The 14973-nt window shown below is 35.5% G+C and overlaps 1 protein-coding gene across 1 annotated transcript in view; it reads left to right on the top strand.

Annotated features, from left to right (window-relative positions):
* The first annotated feature begins 5247 nt into the window (after nucleotides 1-5247).
* Nucleotides 5248-14973, top strand: part of LOC150090241 (uncharacterized) — a 242114-nt gene continuing 232388 nt past the window's right edge. The window contains exon 1 of the mRNA XM_090390225.1: nucleotides 5248-5406. Coding sequence (XP_090246351.1) covers nucleotides 5248-5406 — 159 coding nt within the window. The remainder of the gene's footprint in view (nucleotides 5407-14973) is intronic.

Below are 14973 nucleotides of genomic sequence, written 5' to 3'. Positions count from 1 at the left end.
TTTTAAGGTCGCGGGTAGGAAAACGTTGGAACCTCTCGAACTAAGGTCCGATAACGCCATTGGCGTATACAAGCATTCACACATAAGTAGCAATAATTCGGTTCGTACTCTTGTCTAAACTCCAGAGAACTCACCGATGGCTAAAGCAAAATTGTGCAGTTAAATACGAAGATAATTCTGAAAGTTTCCGGAACAAGGCGTTTTATGCAGCTGTAATCGCCGAGGAAGAACAGTTGGCGTCTTCTGATCCGTAGTTTTAAGGTTCTCACAGCAATAGAGGGCACTATGGTAGAATTTTGTGTCTTTTGAATTGCAAATAAAAAAATATATTTTATGATTCGAGGGGACCATGCCCCCATGGTTTTACTGACCCTACACAATTGCCTTGTCCGCCTAGGGGTAAGATAGGTCCTGTGCTAGAATAGAGCATTACCAATCTCATCTTTTTTTTACTGACCGGTAGGTGGTGATGGTAGTGGTTTGTCTTCATTCTGCACGTATGTTCAGTATTTAGTAGTAGTTTTGTCTTTCTTGTGTTCTGTGAAATTTCCTTGCCGTTCGTTAATATACGTTTTTAGCAGAACTTTTTTTATTTAATGGGCATTTAAATTAACCCAAAAATATGGAGGCGAATAAAAAAAAAGAAAAAGAAAGATCGACAGAGAAAATCTCGAATTTCAAGACCAATGTGAAAGTGAATATCTGTTTATTCTTCACGAAGGAAAGCCACAGCGTTTAGAGTGTTTACAGATGCTGTATGTAAGGAATACAACATAGAACATCATTATTTTACGTTGCATCAAAAACAGTATTCTTGCACAGGCAACACTGGAATAGCGCTGGTAAAAAAATGAAGAGAATGAACAAACAACATTTTTTTAATAAGATATCAAAGTCACAAGAAGTACGAGTAGATGCTTTATTTGCCGTGTCACACATTCTGATGGATAATTAATTTAAGAATGTGCCCTACAAATGGCTCAAGCTTTCAGGGAAGAACAAATAGTTAAAATATTTCAAACCGTTCGCTCTTTCTCATCAGTCAGAAGATAAGTATGTATGTCAGTAAAAAATTAAAAAAAAAAAAAAAATTGTCAACAAGTGTATTTTTCTGTCTCTTTTAATGAAAGCACAGACATATCTGATACAAGCTAATTGCTTATTTTTATTTATAAGAACCGGTGATGAAAATTTTAGTTATTCTGAAGAACTTTAAAACTTTGCATCATTGCACGGAAGAGCAAAAGTAGAGAACACTTTTACCGAATTAAAACGTGCAGTAGCGGAATATGGTGGTATTGATAAATGCATTGCTATTGTAACTGAAGGTGCCTAATCCACCACTGGCCAAAATATTGGACTCTAAGGATGGCTGCAAAAAGAAGGAATTAAATGTCGAGTGTTGCATTATATCGTTCATCAGGTAGCTTTCTGTGGAACTTTGCTGAAATTAAGCATACAGTGGAAAGGGTTGTTAAAATTATCAATTTTATACGGGGCGGAAATCATGCTCTTACATAGAAAATTCAAAACTTTTTTTGGATGAACTCGATGCTGAGTATACCAATCTATTTTTACACAACAGAATTCGCTGGTTAAATGCTTAAAATGATTGCTTCGAAAAGAAATTAATATTTTTAAACAGCAAGTCTTGTTGATGTCAATTTTCTAAGTTCCCTTGCTTTCTTAATGGATATTACAAGGTATTTGAATGACTGGAAAAGATCAAAACATTTGTCATCTTTATAGCGTATTATTGGATTTAGAAATAAATTACTATTGTTAAAATCAAATTTTCAAAAAAATAATAATTTAAATAATTTTGAATCTTGCAAAGGGCTTTTCAATGAACTGGTGTAACTAGAAGAACAAATAATTCAAAATTATAAATTTTGAATTATTTGTTCTAAAATTAGAGGTACTAATTGAAGAGTTTAACAAAGGGTTTGCTCAATTTGGTGCGCTTAAAGGAAGCATAAGATTATTCAATAATCCATTTATTGTTGATATTGAAACAGCAAGTACTCAATATCAAATGGAATTATGTGAGCTTCAGGCAGACCCTTTTCATTGTATTTAGTACAGAAACTTGCACGGAATTATTCAAATTTCTATCCAAAAAAAAAAAAAAAAATATATATATATATATATATATATATATTCCAACTTGAGAGATTTTGGAGTACCAATAATATTTGGTAGTACAGTACGTATATCTGCTAGCGAGCATTTTCTGATTTAAAATCAAAATACAGGACCTGCACGAAGGACACTACTCTTGAACATATATTGCGACTGGCAACAACAAACACCGAAGTAGATATAAATAAACTTGCTTCGGAGTAGCTTAAACCACAATTTTCCCATTAAATTTTTACATATTAAATATCATCATTATCACGATCACACTGTCTCCCTATTGAGGTAGGCTCTCCCCATTGAAATCACATTTGCTGCCTTCGTAGGCGGGGAGAGCCGAGCAGTCTTGCCTTCCTACACTTTGTACGTCGCTTACCTCTTCAACTCATACTTTGACATGCATGTTCTTCGGTTTCTCTTTACTTATTAGATAAATTTACTCATTTGCAAAAACTTTACGGTAATAGGTACGTAAAAATTAGATATTAGTATTATCTGCTATTTTAAGAGTTATAAATAAAAAAAGAATTTATGCTCTACCGCGGATTATTTTTAGAAACTTTGATTTTTTTAAAATCATTATTTCCTGTGGCCCGCAAAAAAGAATTTCAAGAGAAAAATTGGCCGGTGGCTTATTGAAGTTGGACCTTGCGACAATGACATAAAGCACATTGATACACCTCTGTTAAAAAAAAATGCCTAAAAAAGCATGTAATCTTGTTTACGTGTTTTTGGCTCGAAAGAAAGGAAGTTACATACCAGCAAACTAAAGATTAGGAAATAAAAGGGTGAAGTGTTGAAAATTACACAATTCTAGGTGTAGTGCCCAGTTATCTTTAGCATGACCAAAAGTTTGGGATGCACTGACATACGATTTAAATTCCAGTTTTATTAGTAGAAATTATGACCCGAGTTTCAGCGCGACAGGAGCCATATTTACCAACTCTTGTTTACTTGTTTACATCGATTTTCTGAGGACGAATATTTACTCTGGTGCAGTATGGCGTTTAGTTGCCCTAGTAACTAAAGGCCATAATGTTGTCATTAAGAGCTGTTAAGTCCTTAATAACAATAAGCGGTAGTAACATTTATTCATTAAACTAAAATTATTCGTATTTGTAACGCACAGTATTCTCCTAGCTTGAAACGGAAGTGGTCTGAAGATTTCCTATTTCATTTTACACTAATTCTTATAGATTTATAATGAAGCCACCAATAGCAAAATTTCCTAGAAATTTGGTTATTAGGTCAAGTACATATCAGAAAAAGATGTTATTGCAATATATATTTCAAAAAGAATTTAATTCAAGTAGCATGTAGAGCGGTCCAAAGGTTTTTTCCGTTTGACGCCGGTTTTTTGTGTTTTTATTGCCAGTCTTCAATTCATTGGGAGTATTAGTAGATATTTCTTGAACTTTGAAAGTTACTATGCACATCCAAGAACTAATCCGTTAATCTAATACTAATCCATTCAAAAACCAGTATGTTATAGGTATCATGTTTTTATTTTTTTGCTATTACAAGATGAACGCCGGGTTTATTTTGTGTTTCTGTATGAATTATTGCAATTCTGAAGTTCTTCACAGAAATCACATTCGCTGCCTTCGAATAATTCAATTCCCCAATGAAATTGAAATTGTGCAATAAACCAGAAAGTTTCGATACTTGTTTTAGTAAAACTTTACATGATTGAATTTTGGAAAAAAAAAAAAAAAAAAATTACAATAGAAGAATCTTACCGTACTGTTACTTTAGACTATAGTATACCTAAACGCTTCCTTACACTAATGTTACACAGATGGCATTATATGTACTTTGTAATTTTCCTGTTTGCTGGACAATTAACGGACATTTCTTGAATTTTCAATAGAGAAATTAAAGAAATCACTTTTTTTTCAGTCTCGTGGAACTTTATAGCCGTTTGTTTTCACACTGTGGACGAGTTAGCTGGTCTCTTGCGAAGTTTCCATGGTTTTTATTCAATAAACTAAAACTGTAAAACCGTCTTAAAATTTTTAAAATCATGTACGGTAAAATATATTTAAACATTTATAATAGTAAAGGTAACACAAATGTTTATCTTGTATTAACATATATATTATACTGTATATGTGAACTAGCTATTATATCCTACTAATATTTTTTTAATTTTTATAATTTTTTTAAAAATTAATTTAAATTATTTTAATAACATATTAATTAAAATTAATTTACTATTGAATTATTGCCAAAGCACTTTAAAAATAACTATATTGATTGCATTTGTGTGAACTATAATGTAAAAATCGGAATAATATCACAAGTGCATAAGTCTAAATTATTTAATGCCTTTATTTTTAGTATAATTGAATAATGAAGAAAAACTCACCATGACGTCTGCTCATGTTAGTGTTTTTAACGCGCCTACTAGAGGATTTAATAACCATATACAGTATATAAAACCACTCCCCACCCTGCAGTGGCGATATGGTAGTTTTGCTATTCCACAGTTAGAAAATAGCCATTAAACTAGACTGTCACAGAGAAAAGTGTATGGATGTTTGGGTACTATACCTAGGTCCGATTCCTTTCACCAGTTAAAGTTCAGAAATATTGCCAAAGAACTTTTATGGCTTTTTGTTTTTAGACCATGGGCAAGTTAGCTGGTCTCTTACGAGGTTTGGTTTTTCGCTTGTAAAATGTGGTTTTTCATCCAGGACAATAGACAGTCTTGCCATGCAACACACAATTTACAGAATTGATGTTTTAATGCCTTATGGCCTTAGTTGCCTCGGCATATACTCTAAACAAATTCAACCCAACTCTAATGATGCATTCCGGGCATCATTTATGCATCCTTCTTTAATTAAAAACAAACCAGCATAATTCACAAATTTTTGCAGGTCTAGTTTAACTAATTTTAATTTTCTAAGGCTTACATATTATATAGCTCCGACTGTATATCGTGTGGAAGAAGTTGAAAAATTTGGTTTTTGGGAAATATTTTAATAGTAATTTCTTTTTCTAGCGTTACATGATACTAATAGTAAAACCCAATCGTTGTTCTTGTTATGTGCTGCGTAAAACCGAACCAATCACATGTTATGTTTAAGCTATTCCCCTTTCAAGATGGCAGCATGTTCTGGTCAACGAGTGGAAAAGAAGCGACCGCATGGAAAGGGATTTCAGTCGTTTTGTTTGGGTCCTCCAAATTGTTTTTTTAGACACGATGGTGCTGTTAATTGTGCCACTCCTATTGTGATGCAAAACAAAGTCTCCATAAAAGAGGTACAAATATTCACTCATTATTTTGCTAACCTTTTTAATGAAAGCACTATATATAGTTGTAATGTTTTTGGGAGTGTGTCACGCTATATGCGTAGGCGTTGTCATACAGTGAATTAAAATGATTCACACATGAATTAATATATGTATATTTAACTATATGTATATAAACACATACATATATGCATATGTACACATCTATTAAACATATAATGATTAATGTGACATTTCATATTGGGGTCTCAAAAAGTGTCGCTATTGTATTCCGCTCTTGCGTCGCTTGTCTTGGTGAATTGCTAATAAATGCACACTTTATATGCTATATCAATATCCTGTAAACGATTATTGCACGAATAAAGGGTATATTATATATGTTAGATGTGGCTTGTATTTGTATTTCAGTCTGAAGTTTTTGTGATTGTTAATAATAGATAGTTGATTATTAATATTAGATAACATACCCCTTAGGTTGGTTATATATGATTTATGTGAAATCACGCATGTAACGAATGTTCGAATTCGAGAAGAAACGCCAAACGCAGTGTTCGATATTTTTTTTTCGATTTCGTTAATTAGACACGACATTCCGTCTCCGGAATGTCATATAGAACTTTTGGGTGAGATGCATTGGCGACGTGCAACTTACAACTGAATAGACTTCTTTACATATAATAATTTTTATAAATAAAAATAAAAAAGTAAATTGAGTAACATAACATTCGGTGTAATCATAAAATTACATACGTACTCCTAAATATATATTGTTTAATTGGATAAAATTACAAATTTAAAAGTTAACGGCATCTTGAAGTTGCAAAATTTGAAAGGATTAAAATTGTAATGTCCTTTCAAATTTAAGCACATCGAATTAAATTGTGAATAATTAATATTGGTAATGAATATCAGAGTGTGTATATCTAGATATAGATATCTGTATCTAGATAGATACAGAAGTATCTATCTAAATGTATAGAATGAACTATGTTAATAAACTGTAGGGGAATAAAAATGTGAAATATGTGGTAGTTACCTATTTAGAAATATCACTGGAATATGAATATAATACCGAGAGAGTAATGTTATTAACTGTAAAAGTGGAGTCAACAGTGAAACAGTAAAATATTTTAAAATCTGCTAATGCTAATCTAAAAGGCATGTAATTTCAAAAATTATTTTATAATCTAAAAGATAATTTAGATGCCACCAAGGAGACTGTAAATAAAATGGAGAGTGCAATATATATGCATACTACCTGTATAGGTCTGTTTAACTAATTATGTAACACAAGGAGGGAGTCATAAAATGCTTCATTGCATTCTGAGTTGGGAGGCCCTTGTGAATGTTACTGTAAGTTTTGTATAAAAAAATAAATGACAGATTCAAAGCTATTGTTACAAAGTGATTGGGGAAAGAGGATAAAAATAGCTTTATGTAATGAATATAGATGGGTCTATCTATATACAGATCAGATAGACCCATCTATATTTATATATATAGATAGGTCTATATATAACCCTGTGTATATATATATTTGAATAATGTTTGGAATAGTTGAAAAGTGAATCTTTCATAATAAAAAGCTAAAGCAAACATCAGAGGCAGCAAAAAGCATATTCCTCGACATGATGCTTGTATTATATTGATGCTTGTATTATATAAAAAATTAGAATGATAATTAAATTAAAATAATGCCAGCAGCATGGCAAGACAGAAGAGCAAAAATAGTCAAAATTAAACATAACGAAGAGAAGGGTAACAAGAGTAAAAATATTGCAGCAGAAACTCTCTAAGATAATTTAGAACATCTAAATGTAAAGATAATAAAATAATAATCCATTAAATTTCGAATGCCAATTAAATAGAAATTTAACGGCGCCCCCTCTGATGGGAGCCAAGTCCAAATTTATGTGAAATATCACATAAAGATGCAAACAGAGATGCAAACCAACTACAATAAAATAAAACAAAAATAACCCAAAAATAGACTGACCAGAGTTTCTGCTACAATATTTTTACTCTTGTTACCCTTCTCTTCCCTCCCTGTTGATTTGATCGTTATGTTTAATTTTGACTATTTTCAATCTTTTGTCTTGCCATGCTGCTGGCATTATTTTTATTTAATTATCATTCTAATTTTTTATATATATACAGGGTTTATCTTAACACTTCAGGGATGGATTTAGGACCTAAAAACAAAAAAAGAAGTTCATGCAAACATAGATATCGTCTTCATTCCAAGTTACAGCCATTTTTATTTCCAGCGACTATCTGCTACATTTACAGGAAATGCACAGAATGACTACCATGCACCTGGATACAAGCCTGCAAATGCCTCATCATAGACTTCACCTGCTCAGAAGTTCCAGGTGTCTGTCGGATTTTCTGGGAGCCTTGTTCCACAAATTGGTGGAACATTTCAATGTTATCAATTGGTGTGGAATAAACAGTGGCTTTATTGTTTATTCTACAGAATATGCAGATGTCCGGAAGCATGCAGGCCAGGCAGTGGGTCCTGCATGACCCATTGCTTCCATTTAGCAACATGGCTAAAATGAAGTGGGGCACCGTTATGCATAAATCATGTCACAAATGTTATTAAGTGTAACTTCTTCCAACAACTCCAATGTTCTCTTAAAAAGTTGCAGTAGGATGCTTCTGTTAATCTCCCATGCAGAACAATAGGCCCAATTAAATTGTTGCCAATTATTTCTGCCCATACATTCATGCTGAATTGTTGCTGGTTTGGGGATTTTCTTCAGCCCATCAATGAGCGTTCTGAAAATTGACCACACCATTCCTAATAAATTCAGCTTCATCAGGAAATAATACAGCAGTAGGAAATGCTGATCATGAGCACATATCTGAAACCAATTACAAAACGCTTCTTGTGGTGGGAAGTAAGCTTTAGTAAATCCTACTCTGAAGATGATATGGATAAAGTCATTTGTCCCATGTTCTTTGCTGTTGCAATTCTTTGGGTGCTGTCACCATCATTTTGAACGTGATTGAGGATTCATTCTTCAAAATCAACAGTTCTGGTGCTGGTGTGTCTACTACCGTCTGAAACTTATTTTTTAAATGAACCAGTTTCTGCAAGGCATTTATGTATTCTCTGAAAGGTCTTATTTGGCACATGGCGATTAGGGAATTTTCTGCATACATATCTCTCGGCTACATTGCCTTTAGCAAGTCCTTACATGAGATACATGTTGCCATTTCAATTTGAATAAGCCTTCATTATCACAGTAAATGTACAGTATCAAAATGTTAATAACAAGCTCCAAATGCAGTGCCCTTGTTAGGAGAACTAACTGAAATCACTCAAAGAACACTACGGGATCTTGTTTACATAACTATGGCAAGGCACTCTATGAGATACTGAGCATTGTAAACAGTTGAATGTGAACCAGCTGTGCTAACTCAGTTTGTGGAAAGAATTGCTGGAACACAAAAATGGCATAACTTGAAAACAAGGTGAAATCAGACCTATTTTTACCTGTACTTTTTTTTTTTCTTTTTTTCTTTATTGTTTTTAGATCCCAAATCCATCTCTGAAGTGAGTCCCACATGTTATGTACACCCTGTATATGTGTCATTACCAGTTTAGAATACTGGTAGGGCGCCTCCATAGCCAGGTGGGAAGAAACAGCAGTGCGTAGCACACGCTTCTTGATTAGACCGGGGTTCGAGCCCATAACCACCAAATACGGAGGATGCGGAAAGGTCAGGGAATGACCACCGCATATTCCCGGAGTAATATGGCCTTAGCTGCTAATGCTCTTAAAAACCAAATAACAAACAAACAAGAATTCTGGTACACAGTAAAATCTTGTTACAACAGGCTACTGGAATGCTAATTGGGTTTTGTTGATAAACAAGAACTTTGCCAGCAGGGACAATTCTTTGTCATTGGTGATCATCCTGTTGTGTAATGCAATTGATGGTTAGACCACATCTAGATGTGTGTGAAATATTGCATACATGTGTGTGTGAAATTTTATTTTAGCAAGATTTGTTAGAAAGAATGCTTAGAAGAGAAAAAAAGATTAGCTGGAGACACAAAAGGATATTCTCACCAATAAAGGCTAGAGTTCTATAATTGCATTCTCTGGAAACCTGGATTCTGCATGGTGATCTAACCAAAGTGTATAAGGCTTTAAAATGGCAACTAAATTCTGATGGCACCTTTCTGACGTAAAACACACAAGGTAGCATACATTTAAATTGGAAAAGAATGGTTGTAGAATAGATGTGTGAAAATTTGCATTCATTGCAAATTCAGTCATTAGAATAAAGTTCCACCTAGTGTTTTGGAAGTTGGTGGTTTTAATAAATTTAACCCAGCACTAATGGCACCCAAAATGTAGCAAAAAGGATGAAAGGTCACCTGATGAGTGATCAACTTTTTTTTCCCACTTTCTAGAAATGTTTTATTTTTAATTCTGTTTCAACAGTGGCATTTCATATTTCTAAATTGATTCCCATACTTTTTTTTCTTTTTAAGTTTTAATAAAAAATTGAACATTTTAAAATGTTCTATCTATTTTACATCTTTAATAAAAAAAAAAATAAAAAAAATCAGCTGAAAATTGAAAAAAAAAAAAAAAAAAAAGTTTGGACATTTGATTCTTTACTTCTATTTTCCAGTTTAAAAGGTTAAGTGCAAGAAATTTCAGATGTGCATATCAGCATAATTTCTGCTTACTGTGTATATAAATTTTATTAAAAAAATTAAAAATTATATATTCGATATTGTTAATTCGATTTTTGAGTGTATTTCAAATTTGGTTGATTTCACAGCATACAAAATTTTAAACTATGTATCTTGCTTCCTGCAGTGCCACAGCATCTTGGAAGAATATCTTTTTTCTGTCTTTAATATGTGAAAACAATAATAAATCTTTCAAAAACAGCTAGTATAAGACTGGATATTTCTTGAGCTACAGGGTAACCTGATAAACAGGTAACCTGAAAATGTGAAAAAAAGCCATGAATTAGATTGAATTTGAAAGTGTCTGCAATTCTGCCCAGACACGATAGGAAGGAGTATATGATGAGAGCCTTGTCGATCAATTCGGCCCTGGAAAGATTGTGCAAGGCTCAAGGGGTAGAATTTTTTTCAACCTGGACTGTACTTGTAAACAGGAAAGACTGCTTCTACAGGGATGGGATACACTTAAATAGAAAGGGTGCAAGAATATTTGCTGATGCTATCGAGGCAGTGTTAGGTGGGTCGGAAAACTGCTAGCTTGGGGGGAGACAAAGACTAATAGATTAATAGTAGCCACTGGCAGAGGTGAAAGAGATTCTTGCACAGCTTCTATTGGAATGAGCAGAAACCTGAAAAACAAGATGCAGGATATTTCAGAGACTGCTGGGAGTCATTGCGGTACAAGTAAACACATGGGTTGTGTTAGGGTAGCTAAGAATAGAAACAGGTGCATGTATACTTGCGTGTACACCAATGCTAGGAGTTTAGTTGATGAATTTGAGGTATTCTCAAAACATCAAAGGCAGATATTGTTGGGATTTCAGAGACGTGGTGTCACACAGATATAAGGAATGCAGAACTGAAATTTGGGGAGTACAACGTCTACAGAAAGGATAGACAGGATAGGAAGGGAGGAGGGGTTATGCTATTATTTAAGAAACACAAAATCCAAGGAAGTGAAGCCAGTCGACATCACTGGACAGTGCAGTGTCGAGTCAGTTTGGTGTGACATAAGCATTGGGAGATCAAAATTGAGAGTTTTTAGGCCTAATGACTCTGATGAGTATAATAAGAAACTGTACAGGGAAAATAGTGTGCCAGTAAATCAGAGAGACTTATAATGGGGATTTTAATTTCCCAGATAGTGACTGGAATTTTGGCGCTGGTCACTCACCCACTAGCAAGGCTTTTGTGGATTTATTGGATGATTGTTTTCTACATCAGCATGTTTGGAAGGCAACTAGAGGGAGTAATACTCTTGATTTGATTATCAGTAGTGATTCTTCATGCATTAAGAATCTGCAGATAAATGAACCACTAGGTGGCAGTGATCACAGTGTGCTGAAGTGGGATTTATTCAGAGGTAACTATCATTAGGGGTAAAGGGAAGAGTTATGCTTTCATAAAGGCGACTACGATGGACTGAGACAGTATTTAAATTCTATACAGTGGGACCAACTGATGATGTTACCAACAGCAAATTCAAAATGGGAAGCATTCAAAGAACTTTCCTTGGAAGCTACTAGGCTTTACATACCAACTGAGAAATATTGTTCAAGGTTTAGGCCTAAATGGATGTCAGATGAACTAATGAGACATATGGCAGAGAAGAAAAATGCATGGGATACATACAAATTAACACGTGACCCAGAAGCCTATGATAGATACAAGTTGATCTGTAACCAAGTTACAAAGGAGGTTAGGCAGGCAAAGGCAGATTACGAGAAATCTTTGGCAAGGGATGCAAAGAAAAACAGCAAAGAGTTCTGTACTTATGTAAACTCTAGAAGGAAGGGGATGAATCAAATGGTCCACTTAATATCGATGGGTCAACTGTTGATGATCCTGCTCAGGTAGCTAACAAACTAAATGAATATTTTGTGTCGACATTCACACATGAGGAGTTATTCAGCGAGGGGAATGCCAGAGGTGTATTCAACTCTGGCAGTAAGCTAGAGAATCTTGTAATAACTGAGAGTAAAGTGGAGGAGAAATTGTTGAAGATAAACACAAGAAAGGCACCTGGGGTGGATGGGACCAATCCAGTTATATTAAAGGAGGCCTCAAAGGAAGTAAGCAAACCCTTAGCCATAATTATGAGAGCTTCCATGGACTCAGGGGAGGTACCCACAGACTGGAGATGTGCAAATGTGACCCCAATTCACAAAGGAGGATCAAAGGCTGACACAAGTAATAATAGACCTGTCAGTTTAACTTATGTTCCAGGAAAATTAATGGAGGCACTGGTTAAAGAAGCACTGCAGGATCATCTAGACAAGACTTCAGTTATAGCTCGGACACAGCATGGTTTTGTTAAGGGGAAGTCTTGCCTGACTAATTTGATTGGATACTATGATGCAGTCACAAAAGAACTGAATGCAGGGAATAACTTGGATATTATATACTTGGATCTTAGAAAGGCTTTTGATACTGTTGCACATGGAAGACTGCTGCACAAGTTGGAGCAGTGTGGCATTGGAGGCAAATTGCTGCTATGGATAAAGGGGTGGTTGAGGGGGAGAAGACAGAGAGTGGTAATCAATGGATACTGCTCATCATGGACTAATGTCATTAGTGGAGTCCCTCAGGGTTCAGTGTTGGGGTCCATTATTGTTTTCTGTATTTATAAATTATATTGATGATGGTATATCAAGCTTAATGTCCAAGTTTGCAGATGATACGAAGGTTGGCAGGGTTGTCAAGGACACTACTGACACTATGCTGCTGGAACAGGATCTGGAAAGGTTGAGCAGATGGGCTGGGAGGTGGCAAATGAAGTTTAACATTGACAAATGTAAAGTACTACATACGGGGAAACAGCAACCCCAGAGCAACGTATCAACTCTGTGGTACTACACTGACAGTGGTAGAGAATGAAAGGGACCTGGGGGTGGTTGTGCAGGCAGATATGAAGTTCTCTGAGCCGTGCATACGTGCTGCAAGAGTAGCTCATGGTGTATTGTCAATGATATATAGGAATTTTTCTAGCAGGGATAAGGAGGTGATTATTCCATTGTATAAGGCACCGGTCAGGCCACACCTAGAGTACTGTATACAGGTCTGGAGGCCTCATATCAAGAAGGATGTAGAGCTGCTGAAACGAGTACAGAGAAGGGCAACAAGATTAGTGAATGCAACAAAGGGGTGCCCTTACGAAGAAAGGCTTAAGTTTTGCAAATTACAGTGTCTGGAGACTAGGCACCAGTGCGGTGATCTCATAGAGGTGTATAAAGCCTTGATTGGTTTGAGCATGCTCAATGCTGATGAGATTCTTTCTCTTGCTCAGAGTAATCACCTGAGAGGGCATAAATTCAAATTGAGGAAAGAGATGTAGGATAGACGCTCTTCTGTTTAAGGAAATTTGCCTTTAGCCAGCGGGTGGTTGGTTGGTGGAACAGACTTCCATCCCTTGTCGTGGAAGTTGATAGCCTAAATAAGTTTAAGGCTCAGCTGGACAGGTATTTCAAACGAACAGAGGGGTGAAGTGGAAGTGGTTTTTTTTTTTTTTGGCTGATGCTGCATAAGCTTGCTTTCTTGCCTCAAATGCCCCTACTAATGCTAATGTAAAGAAACCCAGCATCAATGCTTGTCCAGTCTACACCACTACTTTCTACTTCAAGCAGAAAGCTCGATAGCAATTTCTATATGAAAACTAAAAAAGATCCTTCAGAAACTATTGCAGTAAAAGTATGACTTTATTTAGGAAGGTAGAAAAAATTTCAGATTTTTAATCATTGATAGTGGGTTATGCTCCCGGTTAACCCACCATCACTGATGGGTTAACCGGGAGCATAACTCTTCTTCCCCATCTTCTCTATATATATTGTACTCACTATATTCAGATTCTGCATCCTTTGTTTCTGAGTGGCCCCATGTCTACAATATCTCTACAGTGTCTTTGTCTGATGACTATTTAAGCAGTACTTCAAATTCATTATATTTGTTTATTTCTAGTAGTGGTGTTTTTGTAAGTATACATGCACCTGTTCTTGCTTTTAGTAACTTTAATAGCCCATTTATTTGCCCCTCTCAGGAGGCCCGCCATCCTAAATCTCAATTTAGTTTTCCAGGCTGCCTGACCCAATGAAAGCAGTGCAAGAATCATTTTCACTTCTGCCCGCAGCAGCTGTTATTCTTTGTATCCCCGAAGCTGGCAGTTTTCTGACCCACGTAACACTGCCTCAGTAGTATCAGTAAGTATTCTTGCACCCTTCTGTTTAAGGATATCTCATCCCTGATTCTACATGATGTAGCCATCTGATTCTACAGATGTGCCGTACACATTCTCTTCAGGGCTGAATGGTCATTGTCCTCTTGTTTTGAATCATTGCATCCAAAATCTTAGTGTTTTCTTCAATGTACACAGATTTAGTCGTCTGCTCTTTGGCTGGTCACAATGTCAGTGACATTATTGTTGTTATATTATTTCTTCTTATGGGGGTTCCACCCCGTGTTGGGTACTGGTACCAAGTGCACAGGGTGGTTGTTGTCTGGTGTTACTGTTGGTCAAGGAACTCTCTGACTATTTTACAGATGTTCAGGATTGCAACTTTTTGGAGTTCCTTCTTTGGGTTCTCTGGGAGACCTATTACTGCTAGGCTGTTATGTAGGGTCTTTGGCACCTTACCAGTGTGTTGTGTCAGCCCTACTGGTGGTTGACACAATGATCAATATGGTTGTTACTTGTTGCATATGGCATATCTCTTTGATGTCCTGCCTTAGGTCTCTGTACTTCCTAATCTTTTCCTCATAGATTTTCTGGAGACTGCTAGCATTAGGCACCGCTAGCAGTCTCCAGAAAATCTATGAAAAGCCCAGTCTGTTGTGCGGGATTGTCTTGTCTGTTTTTATAGTGCCAT

This window comes from Mastigoproctus giganteus, chromosome 2 (genome assembly GCF_048544385.1).
Source record: "Mastigoproctus giganteus isolate SK-2022 chromosome 2, ASM4854438v1, whole genome shotgun sequence".
Taxonomy (NCBI): domain Eukaryota; kingdom Metazoa; phylum Arthropoda; class Arachnida; order Uropygi; family Thelyphonidae; genus Mastigoproctus; species Mastigoproctus giganteus.
Note: the sequence above shows the minus strand (reverse complement) of the source record. Positions and strands in the feature narration are given on the sequence as shown.